This window comes from Stegodyphus dumicola, chromosome 6 (assembly GCF_044657685.1).
Source record: "Stegodyphus dumicola isolate Sdum_Otavi_A_Nest chromosome 6, ASM4465768v1".
In the NCBI taxonomy this organism is placed as follows: Eukaryota; Metazoa; Arthropoda; class Arachnida; order Araneae; family Eresidae; genus Stegodyphus; species Stegodyphus dumicola.
Genome location: NC_140773.1, coordinates 64,588,251 through 64,611,243, shown reverse-complemented (window position 1 = coordinate 64,611,243; position 22,993 = coordinate 64,588,251). Strand labels below are relative to the sequence as shown.

At 34.1% G+C, this 22,993-nt stretch overlaps 1 protein-coding gene across 15 annotated transcripts in view; it reads right to left on the bottom strand.

Annotated features, from left to right (window-relative positions):
- LOC118205064 (DNA-directed RNA polymerase I subunit RPA2-like) overlaps positions 1–22,993 on the bottom strand; it is a 233,168-nt gene that overhangs the window by 71,047 nt on the left and 139,128 nt on the right. For 14 of the 15 annotated variants that reach the window (XM_085818432.1, XM_085818443.1, XM_085818435.1 and 11 more), the window contains one exon: positions 10,222–10,398. The exons of the other annotated variant lie outside the window; for it this stretch is intronic. In XM_085818432.1, coding sequence (XP_085674558.1) covers positions 10,222–10,398 — 177 coding nt within the window. The remainder of the gene's footprint in view (positions 1–10,221; positions 10,399–22,993) is intronic. 15 annotated transcript variants of the gene reach the window in all.

The following is a 22,993-nucleotide window of genomic DNA, read 5'->3' as shown; positions in this document are numbered from 1 at the left end:
TTTCCTAGGGATAATGGCTCATATTTATAAAAATATTGATGATTTTAACAACTTGGCCAACTTAACAAGTTGTTAACAACAAATCTTAACAACTTGGCTAACTGTTAGCTGTATGGATTACAAGCAGTAAATAACAAATAGGATTTCCTAAGAAATTCATATTTTTTAAAGAAGGAAAGCAGAAATTTAAATTTAAAATGTTGAATCATAATCTAAATATTAACTCTGAAGTTAAAATACTTTGTCTTAGCTTATAAAATACTGACTTCATTTCCAAAATAGTAGTGTTTTCTAGTTATCCTTTTTACAAAGAAAAGACACCAAAGTGACCGAATTCTAATACATAATAAATTGGCAGAAAAAATTAAAGGAACAACTATAAAAAGATGCATTATGTTAGTTCCAGTTTGTGAATTAGTAACTAAGTCAACATTATCACTTAGTCCAATGGGATTTATCTTTGCTATACAAAAATAAGAATATTTCTTCCAATCCCCCCCCCCAGCATATGTCGGAACAGGGAAGTCAAGTTCCAATTTTAAGATTTGTAGGATTAAAGGCATAGCATTTTCACATGGAAGTGGAAATTTGTCATTGAGGTGGCATCTGGTGGATTGTAAGAAATGGCATTCAATTGGGAGAACAGGAGCAGGAAAGACATCAACACAGGTATATAAAGATCTAAATGTAAGCCAAAAGCAACATGTTAAGACTATGGATATGGTTTAAAGCTTCTGATGATTTATACAGACAATCAAGTCAAAATATGACAACAAATCTTAACAACTTGGCCAACTGTTAGCTGTATGGATTACAAGCAGTAAATAACAAATAGGATTTCCTAAGAAATTCATATTTTTTAAAGAAGGAAAGCAGAAATTTAAATTTAAAATGTTGAATCATAATCTAAATATTAACTCTGAAGTTAAAATACTTTGTCTTAGCTTATAAAATACTGACTTCATTTCCAAAATAGTAGTGTTTTCTAGTTATCCTTTTTACAAAGAAAAGACACCAAAGTGACCGAATTCTAATACATAATAAATTGGCAGAAAAAATTAAAGGAACAACTATAAAAAGATGCATTATGTTAGTTCCACTTTGTGAATTAGTAACTCAAAGTCAACATTATCACTTAGTCCAATGGGATTTATCTTTGCTATACAAAAATAAGAATATTTCTTCCAATCCCCCCCCCCAGCATATGTCGGAACAGGGAAGTCAAGTTCCAATTTTAAGATTTGTAGGATTAAAGGCATAGCATTTTCACATGGAAGTGGAAATTTGTCATTGAGGTGGCATCTGGTGGATTGTAGGAAATGGCATTCAATTGGGAGAACAGGAGCAGGAAAGACATCGACACAGGTATATAAAGATCTAAATGTAAGCCAAAAGCAACATGTTAAGACTATGGATATGGTTTAAAGCTTCTGATGATTTATACAGACAATCAAGTCAAAATATGACACAGCAGACTCTCAGTACTGTAATTTAGTAATGACTGCTAAAAGAAACAGACAGCTAACTGATGCAGCCCACATTGCAAGGAAATTTACTATTGCTACAGACACTTGACTATCCAGCTAAACCAGTACTGAAGGGCACTCCCAGTTCTATTAACAAAAGAATCTCATTTTTGTTCTGACAGTGATTTTAAATATTCTACAATTTGGAGAGAATAAAGCACATGCAGTAAGTCGAAGAACAACCATGAAAAGCACTGATTGCGGAATCATCACATGGGTTGGCATCATTTCAAATGGCCACACTGATTTATAAATTCTTACCATTGCAACTATAAATACAGAAATGTATAGAGATAAGGCTCTTGATTCTTACATCAAGTCACTCAGGGGGCCGATCTTATTTCAGGTTAGGTTATTGTGCCATATACTTGTTATGTGTTGCAAAAAAAAAAAAGGAAACAAAATCATGTTGCGATGTAGATAAAATTAAATGCATCACAAGATTGGATAAAAACAGAAGTAAAATTGCTATCAATTTAAGTATTGAATGGGCTATATTCAAGAACTAGAAGAGGAAAATCAAAAATTGAGTCATGACACATACAAAAATTTTCAATGAAAATTTAAAGGAGAGAAAAAGAGAGAAAGATGCTAAATATACAAATATGGTAAGCTCTATATAGCTCTTTCAGCAACCAAAAGCACATGAAGCACCTTAAAAAAGGTTCATCTTGTAAAGAAAATACTTTTACATTTTACATGCCATTTCAAGAAAAAGGAAAGAAAGAAACTAGCCAACAATAGCTGTCTTGACAAATGGGAAAAGTAATATGAAGAAATATAATTGAGCACGTCAGGCAAAACTCTTTCTAATGACATGGAAAATATTTGTACATTTAAGGATAGTTTTCAAAAACAGATTGAAAAAGAGTATCTCGTGCAGAACAAATAGATGTTACAACGCTTGCACACAAGATATCTGTTGCAGCACTGCAACAAGCAAACATAAACTTGTGGCAACAATTAAAATTCACTGAAAGTTGCCATAGTAATGATAAGCTTGGACAAACAATTATTTTATATTTCATTTTTGAGTTAGTATCACCATGATATATTTCATTGCTGTACTTAGATATTTCCAATAGATAAATAAATAAACATTTAAACACCAATGGAGTCATAATTTTAAATATTTATTCGACATCTCGACTAATTGCTGACCCAGATATTTGAAGACATCATGTTAGAATGCTGAACAATAGCAAAATAGAAGCCAATTAAGAACTTAGGTGATCACCAATTCTGAAAAGAGTAAGATCAATGATTTATTTTACAATTTGTAACTGCTTAACTTCTGTGCATTGTTTTATATTTAATTCAATTTAATAAGTTTTTTGAAAATTAAATGCCCCATAACAGCGAAATTCAAACTATCAAACTCTCTCAAATTGCTTCCTGTGCAACTTCATTTTGGGAAAATAACACAGAATTATGGTGTGTTAATTTAAAATCAAATTTTAATTTATTTGGTATCAAATCAGATCAAATATTTCACTCAGCTACAGCTGCATTAGATGCAAACGTTCTGGCATATGTACCTGATACTGTGCATAATCCTTCGACAACTAACATGTATAATCAACTGAAAGCAAGAATTTTAGACCAGTTTTCTTAATCAGAGATTTCTAAAATGCATATATTTTTACAAGAATTACAGTTAGGAGATAGAAGACCATCAAGACTTATTTAAAATGCACAATTATCAGCCGGTAATGTAAGTAAGGAAATATTAAAATCCATTCAAAGACTCCCAATTTCAATTCAAAAGATATTATCAATGTGAAGTGATATATTAGATGATATGGTGAAAATAGCCGATAAAGTTAATGACATAACTGGTTACCCACCTGAAACAGCCATTGTAAATTGTAATGTCTTTGCTCTTCAAACCTTAAAAGATGAAATCATGGCATTGAAAGCAACAGTACAGTGTACATCTCATACTAAACTTTGGCGAAAGCAAAAAATTGAAAGCAAAAAGCGAAATTCTAGCAAATTAACAGGTCAAAATCATTATGTTAAATCACAAACTCACAGTTTGTGCTGGTATCATAGCCATTTTGCTCATTCAAACGACAGGAAAACTTTCAGGTGCCTTCGTATTAGTGGCGACAGATGGTAGTCAAGTGAACTGCCGCTTATTCATTTTGCATAAAAGCATTGATTTGCGATTCTTGATTGATTAGAGCACTGCAGTTAGTTGCATTTCTAAAAAATTTACAAAATGTTAGGTGACTTAAAAATTTGACTCTATATGCTGCCAATGGTTCAAAAATATGTAGTTATGGCACACAAAACTTTGAACTCTCTCTTGGTTTAAGAAGACGACTTCCCTGGCACTTCATTACTGTGTTTGAAATGCTTTAGGGAAAAAAAGAAATCAGATTCTAGGTTTTCTAGTTTCTTCAGATGGTATATCCCAATTACCAGAGAAAAAAAAAAGCTCTATCCAAATAACTGCTACCTAAAACAGTAAAGGATCTAAGGAGATTTCTCGCAACGCTTAACTTCTACCATCATTTTATGCAAGATAACCAAAAAAGTTCTTGCCATTTCTGATATCACATTAGAAGAGTGAACCCCAATAGTCGACAAACCTGGTGATGAAGTGGTTAGGATATGAGTCCGGACATTGACCAAGAATACAAAAGCCCGTTGCATAAGTATTTCAAACATAACTCACATAGCGACTAATTGAAATGGACATGTGAAAGCGCTCGTTCAGAGTTATTTGCAGTATGATTTTAAAGTGCGCCTGTCAGCAGAAGAATCAAGTCGCCGAATTTGCCAAGCCTTTGGGGAAGATGCCATTAATGAACAAACCACTAAACAATGGTTCCAGAAGTTCAGGTCAGTGGATATGTCTCTTAGTGATGCACCACGCAGTAGTCGGCCACAAGCGCTGGATGATGAGGTTCTGAGAACAGCCATAGAGAGTGGCAGTAGCCAAACATGTGGTGAGCTTGATCTGACTCCATATGCACCGCATACAAGCTGAGCAAGTGGGTACCCCACTCACAGTCCGATGCAAACAAGCAACAGCGTGCTGCTGCCAGTTTGGCATTCCTTATTCAGCACAACAGTACATCCATATTTGATAGAGTACTTCGCAGCAATGAAAAATGGCTACCCAGGCATTCCAGACATTAGTTATCACCAAGGGATTATATTACACTGCGAGACCTTCTTTCCACCCAAGATCATGCTCTATAGCTGATAGACTAGTCGCCAAGCAGTGCACTAAGAGCTCCTGCCAAGGGCCAAACCATTACGGCAGGCCTGTACTCACAGCACTTGGAATGTGTGCATCAGACAGTGAAACATAATAAGCCAGCATTGATCAATCATAAGGGTGTAGTCCTCCATGACATTTGGCTTGGGAGGCCAGTGACAGCATCTAGCGACTGGCTGGGAGACACTACCCCATCCACCATACTCCACAGACCTTGCACCAATAGACTACCACCTTTTCCCTTCCCTGAACAACCATCTTCATAGGAAATCCTACAACAAATGGCCAGACCTCAAAAGATTCACGGACTTCTTTGCATCCAAGATTCCTCATGGCATCGCACAGCTAGCCACTCGTTGGCAAAGGGCACCAGATCTCGATGGTGATTACATTGAGGATTAGCAATGACTATTATTTGTTTTATGACTTTTTCTTTCTGACTGTCCAAAATGGCAAGATTTTTTTGATTACCTTGTACAAAATGCAGCAGAGACACAGGCTAGTCTCTGTGATTTGGTAAAAGGAAAAATTAAGAAGGACGCGTAAAAACATGCATGGGACGATAAAAAAAAAAAAGATGCATTCAACACCAGCAAGCAATTATTATCCAATGCTATGATGTTTGCCCATCCTGTTCAAAATGTGAAACTTTGGGTAGCTACCGATGCTTCAGAAATAGCTAGTGGAGCCGTATTACAAGAACATGTTGGTGATAAGGTTAAAACCTTAGGACTTTATTCCAGAAAATTAACACCTTCTGTATGTAAATACAGAACATGCAATAGAGAGCTTTTGCCGATATATTCAGCAGTTGAAATTTTTGGCACATGGTCGAAATTTAAGATTTTGTGTTATTCACCACTCACAAACCTTTTTATGTCCTGCAACAAAAACATGATAAAACAACTTCTCACCAAATTTTTCATTTAGAATTTATATCACTTTTCACTACTGATTTGATATATGTTTCTGGAAGTAATAATACAGTAGCAGATGCTTTTTTGAGAATTTCAGAAATCCAATTATCTCAGAGATTATGATAAAATGTGTCGTGCTCAGGAAAATGACAGCGAGTTGCAAACCCTTCTCAAATCTGATAAAGGTCTTGTTTTTAAGCAATTAAATTTTCCTTTAATCAATTAAATCTTAAAAAAAGCTTCGACCATATGTACCTAAAATGTTTAGATTTCAAGTTTTTGAAACGTTACACAACTTATCTCATCCAGGTGTAAAAGCAACTACAAACCTAACAAAAACTCAATTTATATGGAAAAGGCTCAATAGTTATATAAAGAATTGGTGCAAAAATTGTTTAATGTGCCAAACACTGAAAGTCCTCTTGGTACATTTTCGTTACCTGACGTTATGTTCAGCCATATACACATAGATATAATCAGCTAACTTCCACCATCAAAAGACTATAGATACATTTTAACTTGCATAGATAGATTCACTAGGTGGAAGCTTTCCAATGGCTAACCAAATTGCTGAAAGTGTAACTACAACTTTTTAATATGGTGGATTGCAAGATTTGGAGTACCTGATACTACACTGGTTTTCATAAATTAAGGAAAAATAACGATTACTGAAAAAGTTACGTGTAGAATTTAATGAAACTTACCCACAATATACAACACATAGTAAGGTATCAAATAACATAAAAAGAAATTACCAGACAAATATGGTAGTATAGAAAATAGCACATGTATAAAATGAACAAATCAAAGGTGCCAGTTTGCTATAGGAAAAGTACCTTCAATATGGAATATGATCGCCTCTAGAAGCAATACAGCACATATAGCGATGTGTGATGCTTTCAATTATGCGGTCTATCAATTCCATAGGAAGCAAGAGCCATTGCTCTTGCAAAGCAGTTGCAAGCGCAACAAGGGTCTGAGGGGGCAGATTGAGAGCAACTAGACGTCTCCCTAAAGCATCCCACACGTGCTCGATAGGATTCAAGTCCGGGGATAGAGCTGGCCACTCCATGCACATAATTGTTTCCTGTTGAAGATAATCATCTACGATGCGAGCCCTGTGTGGTCTTGCGTTGTCGTCCTGTAACAGGAAAGCATCACCTATTACCCCAGCATATAGGTGCACATAAACATCAAGGATGTCATCTCTATCAATCTGAGGATTCACGGTTCCTCTTGGAAAGACATGGAGGTCTGTGTGTCCACTCAAAGAGATACCACCCCAAACACAGACACTGCCCCTTCCTTATGCATCTCTTTCACGGATGTTTGACGGATGATAACAGCTCCTAGGTTCTCTCCATATCAAATAACACATACTATCGCTTTCTAGACTAAACCTGGACTCATCCATAAAGAGAACCGCCCTCCATTGATCAGGCGTCCAGTGGACATGTTGTCGTGCCCACTGAAAATGGTCCCTCCTATGGCATGACGTGAGCGACACACAAATGGCTGGTTGCCTCGCACACAGACCACCTTCGTGAAGCCTACGCACAGTTGACATTGGCATGGACATTCTGGTGGCTGCAGCAAGGGAGGATCTAAGAAGAGTCGGAGTAGTGGTTTTATTTCTGTGTGCACATAATGTCAAATATCGGTCATCGGCGCTCGTCGTAGCAGTTGGCCGTCCTTGGCTGAACCTCCTAGATGCCGAATCGGTGGTTTGAAATTGCTTCCAAAGTCTATGAACCCCAGAAGGACTCACATTTAGCCATCTGGCCACTTCTGTTTGACTTTGTACTGTCTCTAGTCTCCCAATGGCTCTCTATCGTAGTTCTGCAGGCAAATGATGCCTGGAGGTCATTGTTACGAATTCGCTATCTCAGATGTCTGATGTCACTGTCACAGTGAAATATGTGGGCTTGCTCTTAAACATGGACTTTTATGCTCCTCGTAGATGACGTATTCCAAAAGCAGTGCCACTAATTTGCATATCACAGTTTTACTCAGCTACTCTTACTTGGCAACATATTCAAATTTTACACGGTTTGGCTTATTTTTGAGGGAGTTATCATTTTTTTTTTTTTTGATTTTTCCTTAATGTATGATAACCAGTGTATAACAACTGATCATGATACAAACTTCAAAAGTGAATTGCATAGATCACCTACAAAATTTGCAGGAACTCACAAAACAAGAATTACTGCCTTTCATCTCATCTGTAACAGTATGGTAGAACACATGCATTGACAACTAAAAGCATTCATTTAAGTCATGCAACAGTCAGACAGAGTGAAGTGTTGCCATCAGTTTTGCTTGGAATAAGGTCATGTATTAAAGATGATATTGAATCATTGCTAGATGAAATTGTCTATGGAACTTGCTTGAAATTTCCAGGAGAATTTTTTCGCTCTTTTTCTTCAAATGTAGTTCTTGCAGAAGACTTTGTTGACAGTCTTTGTCAACAGATAAGGACTTATTTGACCAACTCCAGCTTAACGGACTCTTCAACCAACATGTTCATTTATGATGATTTACTTACAAGCTCACGTCCTCCTTAGACAAGACACTGTGCAAGAACCTTTAGAACAACCATACCAGGGACTATTCAGCATATTAGCTAGGACTGAAAAATTTTTCACAATTGATATAAATGGAAATTTATTTACAGTATCTGTAGATTGCTTTAAACCTGCATACATACTAGCACACTCTTGTGAAGAAAATCATGTAAATAACAACAAAGAGTCTGAAACTGAATCTAGGATAAACCATACATTGCCAACTTTCATCAAGTCTGGCAGACATGTAAAAATCGTTCAACCATACCAAGCTTCTTAGATTGTCCTCTGGACTGGAACGGGACCACTTTGGTAACAATTAAAATTCATCGAAAGTTGCCATAGTAATGATAGCTTGAAACAATAATTATTTTATATTTGATTTTTGAGTTAATACCATCCTGATATTTTTCCTTGCTGTACTTAGATATTTTCAACTAGCAAATAGATAAAATTTTAAATACCAATGAAGTCATAATTTTGAATACTTATTCAACATCTCCAAAATTGATGCTAATGGAGAAATTCGTTGATGATTTACAAATACAAAAAGTATTCAAAAAGGTTAGCTACATTAATCTCTTGATTTATACATAATAGCAGAAGTCAAATACAAAGACTGTCAAAGCAAAATTTAAGGACTATGTTTTATCAATATTTTTTTTTCTTCATTGCAAACACATATCAAATACAAAAGCCTGCTACAAAAAGCACTTCACATCGTAGATAATGTCTCTCACATTTCGATGATGAGTAATTAAGACAGAGAAAACTGGCAACATTTTCTGTTCCCAAATAAAAAGTATGCGTGCTAAAGAATTACAGCATTTTTGTAGCAATAGTGATACAAGTTTTATGCTTGTGTTTTCATCTTTTTTCTGCATTTTCTCTATATTTTTCACCATTACTCAAGACAAAAGCATCATTCCTCTTATCTAAAGAGGAAGGGCGAGACATGATGAAGTTAAATATTATTGATTAGTAGTTCAAAGGATCATCAAATCTTGGGATAGGATTCAACTCATAAGCTTCATTCCTATCAACTTTCCTAGAGAAAGTTATTTGATAATTCAGAAAATAATTCCCAAGAGAAATCTGAAAATTTAGGAAATTCTATGCTTATAATTTTAATAAGATTTCAAGGTGCAAGAAAATGACTGATCGTGATACTAACAAGTGCAAGAAGAAAATGAGAACAATATTCTTCTAGAAAAAAGCGATATTGTTATAAAAATTAACAGAATTTGAAGAATCAGAGGATGAGGTGGTTGGATATGACAGAAAAGTTAAGAAGATGGAGTACAAAGTCTACAAAAGAAAATGATACATAAAGGTTACAGAAGAAGGTTAAAAAGATGATGCACAGAGAAGAAACAGTGCATTAGTTCCAGGGATAAAAACTGCATAAGAATTTTATATTTTTCCATCCTACATAACCGAGCAGTACAAAAAAAGAATTAACATTAGAAGCAATCAAATATCATAAGAACATGGTAATCTATTAAATTACAAAAACATAAACAAAATTCACAAAATAATTTCAGTAATTTTCATTAAGGTCATAATTACACATATATTTTTTAACAAAAGAATGCATAAGCTCTTAGTGTTTTAATGATATAATATATATTTAATTTTCTTAAAATATTCAAAAATTATGTTTTAAAAGGTATACTGAATATTGAATAAATGCTATTAAAATGCAATATTGGGAGAGCATGGAACTTCAAATACTTGACTAAAAACTACTTCAAAACCCCAATGGGAGATTTCCAAAACGTTTCTTGAAGAACTAAAAATTTCAACTAAAGATAGATACATCAGAGGGAAGAAGAGAGAAAAGGTTTTCATTATTTAAAGCAATAAATTCTACCTCAATGATTAATAAATCAATGTTCACTTTCAGAGAATATAATGCATTTCAATTTATTTAATAGATTACAAAATACAAATAATAATAATTATAATAACTAATTACTCACAGAATACGCTAGAACTGCAATGATGACATTACTGCCAACTGGATAATCCTCAAAGTTGTAATGACTATACATGACAGTCGAAATGATAGGACTTTGTGGGTACATCATTTGATTGTATCTTTTATCACCTCTAACACTTGAATTATGGCATGCAATACTTATACCTTGTCTACATTTCTATAAAAAATTTAAAATACTGGTTACAAAAAGAGAGAGAGAGAGAAAAAAAAAAAAAAAAAAAAAAACTCCACTAGCTATCAACATGATTTATGAGAACTATTAAATCAGACAGAAGGGCTTTAAATTAAAGTTAATTCAATTTATGTTTTAATTCAATTAAAGCATTGGAAAAGCTGAAGCTACCAATGCTTTACTTTGACTTTCCATTTGCTTTATTGCTGTTTTTACACTTCAATGTAAAACTTCTGTTGTGTTGTTAAATGGCTTTGTCCATCATTTCAGGATAAGCTGTCTCACTCTCTTTCTTTTGCTATTTTTTCATTTGAATAAAAGTTAATCTTTGGTGAATTATATAAAGACTTGTCAAACTAAGCAAAAGTAAGGTTTAGTATACACAAACCAGTATACAAGAAAATAGTAGTATAATATACACAAACCTCTAGTTTACTTGTAGTTTTTACATTATGTTTCATTTTGGAAGGCTTAAAAATATAATTAAACAGATGCATCAGTATTAATAAAGTAATGCAAACTAATTAATAAAAAGTAATCTCTACATATAATAAAATAAAGAGTCTGTCTGTGTGTGAGTGTGTCTTTCGTTCACACTGCGCGTAAGCTAATAGACCTACGGCTACGAAATTTGGTACATAAGTACATCTAGACAAGAGCCAGTGCACCTCGAAAATTTTTTTTTTATTTTATGTTTTGTGACAAAATCGCGTCACTTTGAAACATAATGGGCTATAGGAAAGCGAGATTTTACTCTACACACTCCATTTTCACATCGTCATGAAACGTAGGCATTTAGCTATTTTACGAACTTAAAATAAATTTCGTGTTTCAATAAATTGAATAAATATGAATTTATTTAATAAAGGGAGCTTAACACCTTTTCAACGGGAGTTTTTCTAAAAAAGTTTATTTTTCTTTGATTCTTGGACATGTTAAACTTTCATCCTTGCGACTGCTTTAACAAAAAGAATTTTGGAAAAATGACAATATTTTGTATTTTTAAAATATTTTTTAAATGAAGCTTCCGAGTACACTTCTCACATCTCACACCTTTAAAAATGTGATTTTGGCAACAATTTTCCCGTCTTACTGTTGTTGATAGATTTTTGATGAAATCGCATCATTTTGAATAGTTTCATTCTTTTAGAAATATGGGTTTGGCAACAATTTTTCATCGTATTTCTTATGTAACGGTTTTTAAGAGATTGGCATATTTCATTTCCATTTTTATACATAATACATTTTTATTGATTTTTTTTTTTTTTTGTTAAAGTTGTTCTGGAGAGTAAAATTCTGCATGGAATTTTATGTTTTTTGAGTTGCTTTCACGTTATTTTTTGCTTATTTCACTTTAAGCTTTAAAAATGATTAGATCACCTGTCAGACGCGCAGCAACTGACACTATGAAATTGTTAGAAACTGAAATAAACAAACAGGAAAGATCAGTTGATAAACTTTTAGTGAAACTTTTAGATAAAGAAGCTAATTTAAAGTATTTTAATGAGGAAATTCTAAAACTGTGCAAAACGGAAGGAATAGAAAAGGAAATTGAAAAACAGCAAGAATATAATGATAATATCATTACTTGGAAAATTCGCGCGAATAGAATCCTGAAAACGAAAGAAAGCGAAGTTGTTCGCGAAACTGAAAGAACGAATGTTGTAGAAACTAGAAGTGAGCAGCAGAATACGTTAAAACTTCATCGCTTGCAGATACCTCAATACGATGGCAATACATTAAGGTTTAACGAATTTTGTTCTCAGTTTGAAGTAACTATACATAAAAATGTGAATCTTAGTAATGTAGAGAAGTTTAGTTATTTAAAATTGTACTTAACAGACAAAGCTGAGATAGCTCTACGTGGTTTAGCATTAAGCTCTGAAAACTATGAAATTGCCTTGAAAATATTAAAAGAACGCTTTGGTCGAAATGATATTATTATAGATGCGCATATGGCAAGACTTTTAACCACTACCCTGATTATCCTGAGTTATCTCGGGTTCGTATATATTGCAGTTAATTATTATCCCGAGAAAACTCGGGCGAAGCAGAATTTGTTAGTACCATTTCTTTTATCACGGTTTTACTCGGTCTGGAGGAAATGAAAGGAAATATTTAGCTTTGATTGGCAGTTTGCCAAATTTTGTTGGTTGCACAGTTCTTTTGGAGGGACTGGTCGCGTGTTTCCCTATTGTATAGTATACGCTGGCTTGTGGATTAGTAATGTATAAAGAAGGATGCATGCATTGGAAAAAAATAAAATAATGGCGATGATGGAAGATAGCGAAAGCGATGATTTTTCAGATAGTGATTATGAAAAGGTTGGGGAAAAAAATAAAAAGAAAGAAAGAAATCAAATCCAATGAGACAGTGTACTCTGTGCTCCCATGAAAGAGATTCCAGTGGTAAGCCAGTAAGAAAAGAGACTAGATACCAGTGTAGAACGTCAGGTATCACTCTGTGTTGTCCCTTGTTTCAAAAACTATCATACAAAGATTAATATTTAACTTTTTTTCGTTTGCCCGAGATAACTCAGGATAGTAAACTAATATTAAAAATAAATGCTTTTACACCTTCAAAAAATTAAAAATTCAACTTAAAACCTACATATTTTGATTTGTTTCGTTTTGTTGTATTTAATAATAAAATAAAAAAATGTGATGATTGTTTGCAATTTTTTTCAAAAAAATTTGTAAGGGAAGCGGTTAAACTTAAGTCCAGTACGAAAATCATATGATATTGTAGCGTTGTGTAGACTTTACTTAGAATGCGAAACACATATTCGAGGATTAGAAAATAATGGAATTAATCCTAATAGTTACAGTTGTCTATTGTATCCAGTGTTGTTAAAATCGATACACAAAGATTATGAAAACAATAAATCAGATATTGATTTATTGGAATTTTTAAAGATTGAAATTCAGTGTCGTGAATGTAACGAGTACTTAAGTAGAGACTTTAATTTAAATACTTCAGATTCACGATTGGAAACTAAATTTAATCCTTTACAAAAATCTAATCAAACGTATGGGAGATTTAATAAAACCAAAGTTGATTATAGTGTGAAAAATAAATTAAATTCGAACATTCCTACTACTTCTGCATTTATTGATGTGAAAAATGTATATTTTGTAAAAAACCGAAAATAGATCACGATTCTACCTCTTGTCCCTTATCAGAAGAACAGAGAAAATTAATCCTTAGACAAAATGGCATTTGTTATGCCTGTCTTTGGAAGGGGCACTTACATAAGCAGTGTAAAACGAAAACTATTTGTGGAATTTGTAAACGTTTTATGCATCACAAAATGATTTGCTTTGCGTTCAACTCAAATGTTTATTATTCTTCCCCCACCGTCCAGGCGAATAAATTTAATGTTGTGTCTTCCATAGCATGTGTGAATGAATCAGATGATTACAGCATACTACTTGAAACTTGCTCCGCAGTATTAATAGGCAGTAATAAAAACAAAGAGATTAATATTTTGTTAGATAATGCATCACAGAAATGTTTTTTGAAAAAAGAATTAGCTGTAGAAATGAAACTACCCGATATTAGACAAGAAAGTCTAGCTGTTTGCACTTTCGGCTCTAGAGTGCCAATACAAAAACGTATGACACAGATCGGTTTACACTTTGTAATTTATGTGCTTCGGACAAGAAAATAATGATTGAAGCACTTTTGACTGACTGTATTTCTGGATCGCAGTTTAAAGTATCACATAACAAAATAATGCAAATACTTTCGAGGAAGAACATTCAATTGTCAAACTTAAGTAAATCATCAGGAAATGAATTGTCTCTGCTTATTGGAGCACAGCATTTTTTGGGATATTCATACAGGAGAAAAACAGTGATTTAAAGAAATCTTTGTATTTGATATTCTGTTTGGAAGGGTTGTTCAAGGTCGAATCCCTCCATCAGATTAAAATGCGAATCGGGATATTTCTATTATGAAAATTGAATGTTGTGCCGCATTAAATGAAAAACTAACACAATTTTGGCAGATTCAATGGGGATAAATGATACTCATAGTGAAGATTTCAAATTTAATGAGGAATTTATTTCTCAATTCGAAAGCAATTTAAAATATGAAATGGAATGCATATAACTAAATTATTCTGGGAGGGTAAATCAGAAAACTTGTCTAACAACTTCGCAGTAGCAAAGCGAAGATTTCATAACTTAAGTGTAAAAATGAAAGAAAATGGTTGGGTTTATAATGAATATAAGAATATAGTTAAGGAGCAATTAAAACTGAGTATCGTTGAAGAATGTCCTTCCAGCTTAGAAGAGAATTCTTATTATATGCCTCATTCAGCTGTAGTAAGATTGGATAGGGACACTTCGAAAGTCAGATTGGTTTCGATGCTTTGTCAAAAGGTAATGGGTGCAAATCTCTTAATGAATGCTTGAATCCTGGGCCACCGTTGAATCCCAGAATTTTGGATGTAATCTTGCGATTTCGCGAATATGAATATGCATTCAGCTGTGATATCCAGAGAGCATTTTTGACCATAGGAATAGCGGAAGAGGATAGAGACTATTTACGTTTTTTCTGATTTCCAGATGAAAGTGATTCAAAAACTTACAAGATTTTACGAATGACTCGCGTTCCCTTTGGAGTGACATCAAGCCCATTTATCCTTGCTGCGACTATTAAACACCACATTAGAAAATGTAAACTTGAACAAAGTGAAGCTTGTGAAATGCTTGACTCGGCACTTTATGTAGATGATCTTTTTTATGGAGCAAATACAATAGAGAAAACTTTAGAACTTTCACAGAGCGCTGTAAAAATTCTTAAAGATGTGAACATGAATTTAAGAAAATTTAATACTAATTCGGATGAGTTGAGAAATTTATGGAGTGAATAAGGTTTGTTTGATGTGACAGAAACTGAAGAACGTCCTTTGAAGGTTTTAGGCATAATATGGAACGCCGAAGAAGATACTTTTAAGTTACCTTAATTTCCGGAAGAAACACCGTGGCGTTTTCGTGTTTAAAACTTAAATTTTCAGCGGGTGCGGCGTTTCTACCCATGCGGCGTTTAGGTGCACTAAAAATAAAATATTTCCTACGATGGTCATTGTACATAGTTTGGATGGCCTTGTCATCGTGCGTAGACTGGTGCTGTTCCCACACAAAATGCCACTCAGTTGCTTTTTGCGAACGTTATTTTGTTTACATTCTTTTCCTTGAATGGACCTACATGCCTTATTCACCCTAAACGAGATCTCAGAACAAGAACATTCTTCCCCCTTTCAAATCAACATTCTCATCAGTTTGAATAGTCTCTCTCCTCTGCCAGTCGATGAATCTTCCAGGACCCATCCTTTTCTCTGCAATTTTTTTCAAAGGCGGACATGACTCCACCTGCCTCACAATAACGAACTCTGACGTATTTCCCTTTCAGCATGAATGGATTTTTCTTGGCATTCTGCCAGATACAGATCCCATCAGTTTGGGTACAAGTACTTGTTGAATAGTTTTTAAGTAAGAAGGGAGCGGAAAATTTTTGAAAATGTCCCTAAACAGCACAGAAGCTATACTGCTAGTTTTAAGCTTAATGTAATTTCACGTGCTAAACAAATTGGAAATCGAGCAGCAGCAAAGCGAAGATTTCGTAACTTAAGTGTAAAAATGAAAGAAAATGGTTGGGTTTATAATGAATATAAGAATATAGTTAAGGAGCAATTAAAGATGTTAAATTTTAAGTGGACGACAGATGTATTCGACGTTGGAGAACTGAAAAAGAACTTCTTAAATATATGCCACAACAGAAATGAGCCAAAAGAAGTGGTACTGTAAGGTGGCCAAATCTAGAGAACAACCTTGCAAACTGGATAAAGGAGCAACGAGGAAAGGGAATGGCAATTTCAACTGTAAAAATTCACTTACAAGCAAAATTTATAGCAAAACGAATCAACATAAATGATTTCAAAGGAGGTATAGCAGATTTATGAAAAGAAAAAATATTTCTATGCGTACTAGAACAACAGTCAGGCAACAATTACCAATGGATTGGCAGGATAAAAAGTCATCTTTTCTAAAATATGTGACAGTTATTATTGACAAAAAAAATTCTTCGGTCACAGATAATAAATATGAATGAAACGCCATTAGCTTTCGACTCTCCTGCAAACAGAACTGTTGATGAAACTGGTGCAAAAACTGTATTTGTGTTTATGACGGGGCATGAAAGAACGTCATTTAGATGTGTGTTAGCTTGAGTCGCAAACGGTGACAAGCTAATGCCAATGATCATTTTTAAACGAAAGACTGTTCCGAAGGGAGATTTTCCTAATGACGTAATTATTTGTGCAAACGAGAACGGCTAGATGTGCGAAATAATTATGCATGAGGGGCTATAAAAAGTTTGGCAGTGTCTTATGGGATCTTTCTTCCAACCAAAGGGGTTATTGATAATGGATTCCATGCGTGCTCATTTCTTTGAGTCAGTGAAAACCAGATGTCAAAAATTGTCTACGACCGAAGCAATAATTCCTGGTGGTTTGACAAAATCTTACAACTGTTAGATTTGTCAGGTAATAAATCCTTCAAAGCTGAAGTCCGAAAGCGGTGGGAGTGTTGAATGAGTGAAGGATTGCATACGTAAACCAAAAGCGGTAAAATGCGTAAAGCATCTTAATGAAGAAATTGCAAAGTGGGCAGGAAGTGCATGGAAATCGGTAGAAACATCGTCAATAATAGCAGGGTTCAAAGAAGCTGAAATTATATCCTTATATAAAGAGACTGTAAACCAAGAGGATGAATACGACGATCTGGAAGACTTAGATCAGGATTTACTAAATATTTTTAATTCAGATAGTGAATAATCAGATTTTGATAGCTTCATATGATGTATAGTTTGCTGTAATTCATAAGGAAAATTTAAAATTTCCTTTTATCATCCAAATTTAATATTTCGTTGTTGCAACATTTTTTATAATATAGTCTGAGTATTACAAATATGGACTTCTTCAGTGGGTAAATATAAGTATATACGTGAAGGTAAATATATTTTCCACATTTCTTACCTTTAATTTATTTTTGAGTTATGGTTTCATTTCATGCATTTTTCTTAACTGGTATGTCATATGTCAGGACTTAGGTTGAGTTTTTGCATCTATACAGCCCAGGACGATGTCATGCGCAATTTAATCTATTGCGGCGTTTATGCTGATGCAGCGTTTCTGTACAATTTAAATTTTTTTCCCGCCATTTTTCTCGAGTGTGGCATTTACGCTGATGCGGCCTTTCTTCCGGAAATTATGGTAGATGTAAAACCTCTACTGGACATGATCTGTGACAGGAAGAATTCAAAACCTAGTGTACTTCAGACAGCTTCGAAGTTATTCGATCCTATGGGAATTGCCTCACCTTTTACTGTTCTCATAAAATTATTAATGCAAGAAATATGGGAACTTGGTTTAGGATGGGATGATGAGCTATCAACTGACTTGAAGAAAAAATGGGATAATTGGTGCTCTCAGATTTATCTATTGAAAGATTTGACAGTAGAAAGAAAATATTTCTCCATATCATGGAAGTTGGTGAAAGAATTAGAACTACATTTATTTTCTGACGCTTCTCTTAAAGCTTTCAGAGCAGTTGCGTACTTCCATTACGTGTCAAGTGATGATTGTATTTATATAAGTTTTGTCAGTGCGAAATCTAGAATTGCACTGCTTAAACGATTGACATTACCAAGGCTTGAACTTATGGGACCTGCTATTGCTTCTAGACTTTTCCAATATTTGAAAACAAATTTAAAATTTCCTGTGTCTAGGGTATATATGTGGACAGATTCCTTAATTGCTCTTCATTGGATTAAAAGGAAAGCTTCAAAATGGAAACCTTTTGTATCAAACTGTGTATCCGAAATCCAGTCTAGAACTGATCCTGCTGATTGGAATCACTGCAGTGGGCAGGAAAATCCTGCAGATTTCATGTCTTGAGGAGCTACCGTGGAAAAGTTTATGTCCAGTTCAATTTAGATGCAAGGTCCAGAATGGCTTCGATTGAAGAAAAGCGATTGGCCAAAAGGCTCTAATTATGAAATTTGTCTAGAGATTTTTCCAGAAGTATATTGCGAAAAAAGAAGTAAACTGGAAGAACTATCGTCATTTGTGTGCGAAGCTCAATCGAATTTGACACATTTAATGGATTTGAATAGATATAGTAGTTTAAGAAAATTATACTGTGTAACAAGTTGGATACTACGATTTATATACAACCTTAAATTTAAAACTAAACCATGTGGTGAACTAAGCACTGAAGAACTTAACGAGGCTGAAACTATCTGGACAAAAACTGTTCAAAGTGAAGCTTTTGCGGAAGAGCTGTCCTCTTTGAGACAGGGTAAAACAATTTCTAAGACCTTCCTCTATTCTAGAACTGAATCCCTTTCTTAATAATGACGGGATAATGCATGTTGGTTGAAGACTTCAGAAGTCAAGACTTTTTTACTTTCAAAGACACCTAATTATTATGGCCTCAAAACATCACTTTGTGAATTTATTAGTGTGGGATGCACACAGCAAAGTGTTTCATGGTGAAATTTCTGAAACTTTGATAGAAATACACAAAAGATACTGGATAATTTAAGGAAGACAAACTGTTAAAAATATCTTAAGAAAATGTATTCTATGTAAACAATTTAATTCTTCTCCTGGTGTGCAAGTTACTGCTCCTTTACCAGTAAATAGAACAGAAGAATTACCTCCTTTTTCTGTAGTAGGTATAGATTTCGGTGGACCACTTTATACCAAAGACAGTGATGAGAAAAACTACATTGTGTTGTTTACTTGTGGAGTAAAGTGAGCTCTATATTTAGAGTTTGTTGGCAGCATGACTACAGAAACATTTCTTCTTGCTTTTCAATGGATCATTGCTCGTCAAGGTCTGTGTTCTCAGGTTTTGACAGACAACTTTCAAACGATCAGAGCTTGAACTTAAAAATTTGTGGACTGTCATTAGTCATCCAACAGTAAGACTTTTATGCCTCCCACAAAACCCAATGGTGCTACATTGCTGAGAAAGCTGCATGGTGGGGTGGCTTCTATGAAAGACTAATTAAATCTGTAAAACTTGCTTTACGAAAAACTTAAGAAAAACTACTTTGTCTCGAGACGAGTTAGAAATTCTAATTACTGAAATTGAAGGTGTTCTTAACACTCGCCCTTATGTTTATTCTGAATTACAGGAACTTATGACTCTAACTCCAGCTCATATGTTATTGGGGCACAGAGTGAATAGTTTGCCTCCTGCCAGGCTTCATTTTGATTCTAATTTAGTTAATAGGAAAATGCTAATTAAAAGATTTAATTATCGAGAAAGATTGGTAAGTATGTTTTAGAATAAATGGGAAAATGAATACCTGTTAATGCTGAGATCTGTTTATTGTGTTAAACCTTGAGGTAAAATTACTGAATTTAAAGTTAATGATATTTTATTAATTCATGATGAAAAGTTAACTAGACATTTTTGGAAATTAGGAAGATTTGTAACGATATTTCCTGGCAGATATGGAAAAGTAAGGTCTTGTGAAATTAAAACAGCTATATCAGTTATTAAAAGACCTGTGCAGCTTTTATATAATCTTGAAATAAATGAATAAATTTAATTGTTTATTATATGTTTATTAATCTGTATTATTGTTACAGGACTATTCCAGGTATGTGCTGAAAGTTTTAATGTATGTACAGGTGTTAAGTTGCCAGCTTATTATCTTTATTATACTTTATTGCAGATAACTTTGCAAATTGTTTAAAGATTAATGATTTGTTTATATAGTAACTAAGTCTAGTTTCTTTAATATGTGAATAGATTGAACTTTACACTGTAAGTTTCTTTTGTTAAATTCATATTAATGTAAGCGTTTGAATGAACCCCTGGACATTCGGGGGGGCAGTCTGTAGAAACTGTATTGCACCAGATGGTGCTGTATGCGCTTGAATTCTGAGGAGTAGTCCAGAACTTTGATGACTGAGAAAGATGTAAAATGAACGCAAAACACTAACTAAAGTTTATATGTGCTTCCCTTTATTGTAACTGTATTTATTGTGTCGTCAACAAAATTTAGAGAAAATGACAAAAGGCAGGAATTCTTGCTGCGTCTAACAGGTAAGCAAAATTTCTTTATATTTTGATTTGAATATTGAGTTTTAGAATATTTTAGCGAATGCGACAAAGAAAGTATATGCGTATTTACACCCCTATTACTGAGAAGATCCCACAGAACGACTAAGGGAATCCCACCAAACAGATTCTCATACATGGCTAAGAATAAAGAAATTCACGTTCCTAAAGATTGGCAAGAACTGCAAATTTTTCCAACCAAAGAAAAGGAACTGTGGCTAAAATCCACGAAAGAAGAAATGGAAGCACCGAAAAGAAACAAAACATGCAAACTAGTCAATTTTCCAAAAGGAAAGAAAGCAATCGGAAACAAATGGACATTCAAAACAACACTCCACACTTCAGGAAATGTTATCAGATATAAAGCTCGTTTAGTATAGCTAAAGGATACTGCCAAAAATTTGGGCACGACTACAGCAAAACATTCGCACCAGTCGTAAAGTATACCACAATAAGGACTATCTTAGCAATAGCAGCTCAAAAGAAGATGCACGTAAACCACTTTGATGTAAAAACAGCTTTTCTATATGGAGATCTTAAAGAAGATATATATATATGAAGCAACCGGAAGGTTACATCTCTGTTTCAGAATCTAACACAGTCTGTAAATTAAATAAATGTATCTACGGACTAAAACAGGCAGCCAGAAACTGGAATCACGAGATAGCTGGAATCCTGTTGTAAACAAGGATACGTTCAAGGAAAGGCTGATCCCCGTTCCTTCACACTAATCAAGAAAAATGCAAAAACTTACATAATCATTTATGTTGATGACATATTAGTCGCTAGCGACAAGCGTGAATCAATTCAAGAAGTTGAATGAATTCTCAAAGAATATTTCGACATTCGAAATCTACATATCTAGGAATCGAAATCGAAAGAGAAAAAGACAGAAGCTTTAAACTTCATCAAGCTAAGAAGATTAGGAATATGATCGGAAAATTCCACGGACAGTCAGCAAAGAAACTAAGCTATACACCCATGACTACGAATTTTATGAAGAACCAAAACAACCAGGATGACGTTTTTCTCGACAATCAGAAATATAGGGAAGCAGTGGACAATCAGAAATATAGGGAAGCACTTATATTTAGCAACAGTATCAAGACCTGAAACAGAAAATTTTGTTGGAATACTTAGCAGAAAAGTTAAAAATCCATCAGCATCGGACTGGAATTGTATAATCAAAATCATACGATACGTATCATATCGTCGAAGTATCGTATGATTTTGATTACAAATTACATCTAAAATCTAATAGTGCACCAGTCATCAAAGTTTACAGTGACGCTGATTGCGCAGGATATATCTCTGACAGAAAATCCACATCTGAACATATATTTCAAATAGGAAACAGTATGGTATCATGGACAAGCAAGAAACAAAATTGTGTCACCTTATCTTCGACAGAAGCCGAATGAATACATTGCTCCAGCTCTAGCCTTGCAGGAGCTACAATGGATAGGACAACTGATGAAAGATTTAGGCTTCACTCAACAGGAAGCTAACATCGTATTCGAGGACAACATATCCTGCATAAATCTTTCCAAAAAAGAAAAAGGGAGCAGTTACACCAAATACATCGATGTGAAATATCACTACGTATGTGATCCACAAAATCAAGGAATTGTTAAATTACGACACTGCAACAGCAAAATGATGTGTGCAGACATGTTCACAAAACCCTTACCCAGACAACAGCTGGAACTTTTGTTAAAAGGAGTTGGTCTTACTCTGAACGGAACAGCTCATCGAGTGGGAGATTGTGGAGCAATTGATAACAGCAGCGATGAAGCTGTACCCTCCTACGTTAATTTTCCCCTCACTCCCACTAACAGGAATTGGATTTGATCCAAAAAGAATTAGAAACCTTCTCTCCTTATATGACTCATTCTCGCATTATGCAATGGACAGTAAACTATGCTTGTAATCATCACTAGATATTTTTTCTTCTAATACCTAATAAATGTGCTATTTTGTGCACTAATAATATTGATCATGTTTCTTATATCGGCAAGCATGGATTACGCTTTATCAAGATAAGAATTTTAAATCTGTTTATTTGCTCGTCTCGAATTGCAACAGTAAACAAATGAACCAGGCATATCTTTAACATTATATGTAATGATATTATTGTTAATATACAGCAGTCTCTCGGGAATCTACTGGAGATGTTTCAATGTTTTTTTTTTTTATTATTATTATTTGTTAGTGGTTTTACCGGGATTTATGGAAACGAGAGAGCTGGTTGGCTTGGTAAGAATGCAATTAAAAGAGATATTAATGTTGAAGTAAATATTCTAAAATCATATTTTAAAAAATATTCAAAGATAAAATGATTGAACAATGGAATTATGATTACATCGCTTGTGCTAAGAGATATTACAAGGAAGTTCTTTCTGACTATCTTTGAAAGATTGAAAAATATGAATTTA